Genomic DNA, 1,691 nt, shown 5'->3' on the forward strand with positions numbered 1-1,691 from the left:
GATAGAAATTGATACTTGTGATAGAAACCAAATACATTTCTGCTTTGTACTGGTGAAGCGTCACTATCGTTAGCAGAAAGCGGAAGATATAGAAGATAAAAATGATTCGGTAATGCTTTTCCAAGGTCTTTCCCTCGGTCTTCCGGTAGCAAGAAACGAAAAAGGAATTGAAACACGTCTGTCAAGTGGTGAAACAGGGTAAAGCATTGTACAACGAAAAACCCTGGTGGAATTTATTCCAGGAAGAAGGAAAACCTCGGCTAAGCATCCCGATAAAGAATGAACGGAAACGTTTTTCCGTTACACCTAGCAGCTTTCAAACTGAGAGGGGAGTTCTAGCAACAGCTTCCAACTGGCCAGCGGGGGGAAACCAGTTATACCCCGAAACGCCCAGGTGGAATTCATTCCAGGGAGGAAGGGAAACTTCGGCGTAGGCATCCTCGATGGAGATGAACGAAATGTTTTTCCGGTTACGCCTAGCAGCTTTCAAACCGAGAAGGAGCTCTAGCACAGCTTCCATGTGGTTAGCCGATGGAAAGAACTGCATAACGAAACTGCTGTAGAATTTATTACAGGAGAAGGGAAACCTTGGCGAGGCATCTCGATGGAGATGAACGAAATGTTTTCCGTTACACCTTGCAGCTTTCAAACCGAGAAGGACCTCAAGCACAGTTTCCACGTGGTTAGCCGATGGAAAGCACTGTATAACGAAACTCCTGTAGAATTTATTACAGGAGAAGATAAACAGAGGCGAGGTATACCGATGGAGATGAACATAATGCTTTCCGTTACACTGGGAAGCATTTTAATGGTTTCTGTGAACCAAACTGAACGTGAAGCGGACTTCATTTATTGTTACACTACTTCCCATTTTTTCATAATCTCATTACATATACTTGTTGGTTATTATTGTGAGAATTTTATTATATATTGTATTTATTTCTGATTGTGATTGATCAGAAATCAGAAAACTGATTCTCACGGTATCGAAATAAATTTTTGTATGCCCTGTACATATTGTAATATTGTTCAATTTGTTCGTTGTTGCGAAGGAAAACATTATAATTTATATGTTTCCCTATTGCGTTAGCTAGCTGGAAGGTTGTTATGTGAAAAATATTGTTTGCTGATCAACTTAAATGTGAAGAAATACAATTAGAAAAGTAGTTTATCGAATTTTATTACACTGGAATGTGACTGTTCAATTTCTAGTATTTGATTTGAATCTGAAACATTTTAAATGATGTACTTTTGAATTTTTTTTTCAAATTTCTGCTTACACTTGTCATTGTTTGAATTTCCATTGTAGAGTATAGAAATTTGAAATTTCTGATTCGGTTCATTGTTGGGAAAATTCAAAAATACATCAACGATATTCGTAAAATTTTATGCAAAGCTGTGATCAGTTGCTTTTTCATTTGATAAATTTTAAAATTTCATCACAAAATGCAGCGTTGAAAATTTCAAATATATTCATCGAATTTCAAATGACCTTGAAAAGTTGTCTGGCTGTTTCTTTTATTGTGTTGGAAATAAAATTTCATTTATAAAATTCACAATAGGAATTGGCATTGTATTTGTTTAATTTGAATTTTATTTTCGAATTTTGATAGTTTTAATGTTTTTTTGTTTCAAATTTTGTTCAGTTCTATATTGAATATAAAAAAGGCCATTGCAGTGCTTGAGCTTCA

General features: G+C 35.5%; 1 protein-coding gene across 1 annotated transcript; it reads right to left on the minus strand.

Annotated features, from left to right (window-relative positions):
* Positions 1-316: 316 nt before the first annotated feature.
* On the minus strand, positions 317-849 carry Tsp_12294 (hypothetical protein). The gene is made up of 2 exons (XM_003366610.1): positions 733-849; positions 317-700 (listed from the first exon to the last, which is right to left on the minus strand). Exons 1-2 carry the CDS (start codon positions 847-849, stop codon positions 317-319), a joined length of 501 nt encoding a protein of 166 aa, XP_003366658.1.
* Positions 850-1,691: the final 842 nt, after the last annotated feature.

This window comes from Trichinella spiralis, assembly GCF_000181795.1.
Source record: "Trichinella spiralis strain ISS 195 chromosome Unknown Scfld5734, whole genome shotgun sequence".
NCBI lineage: Eukaryota > Metazoa > Nematoda > Enoplea > Trichinellida > Trichinellidae > Trichinella > Trichinella spiralis.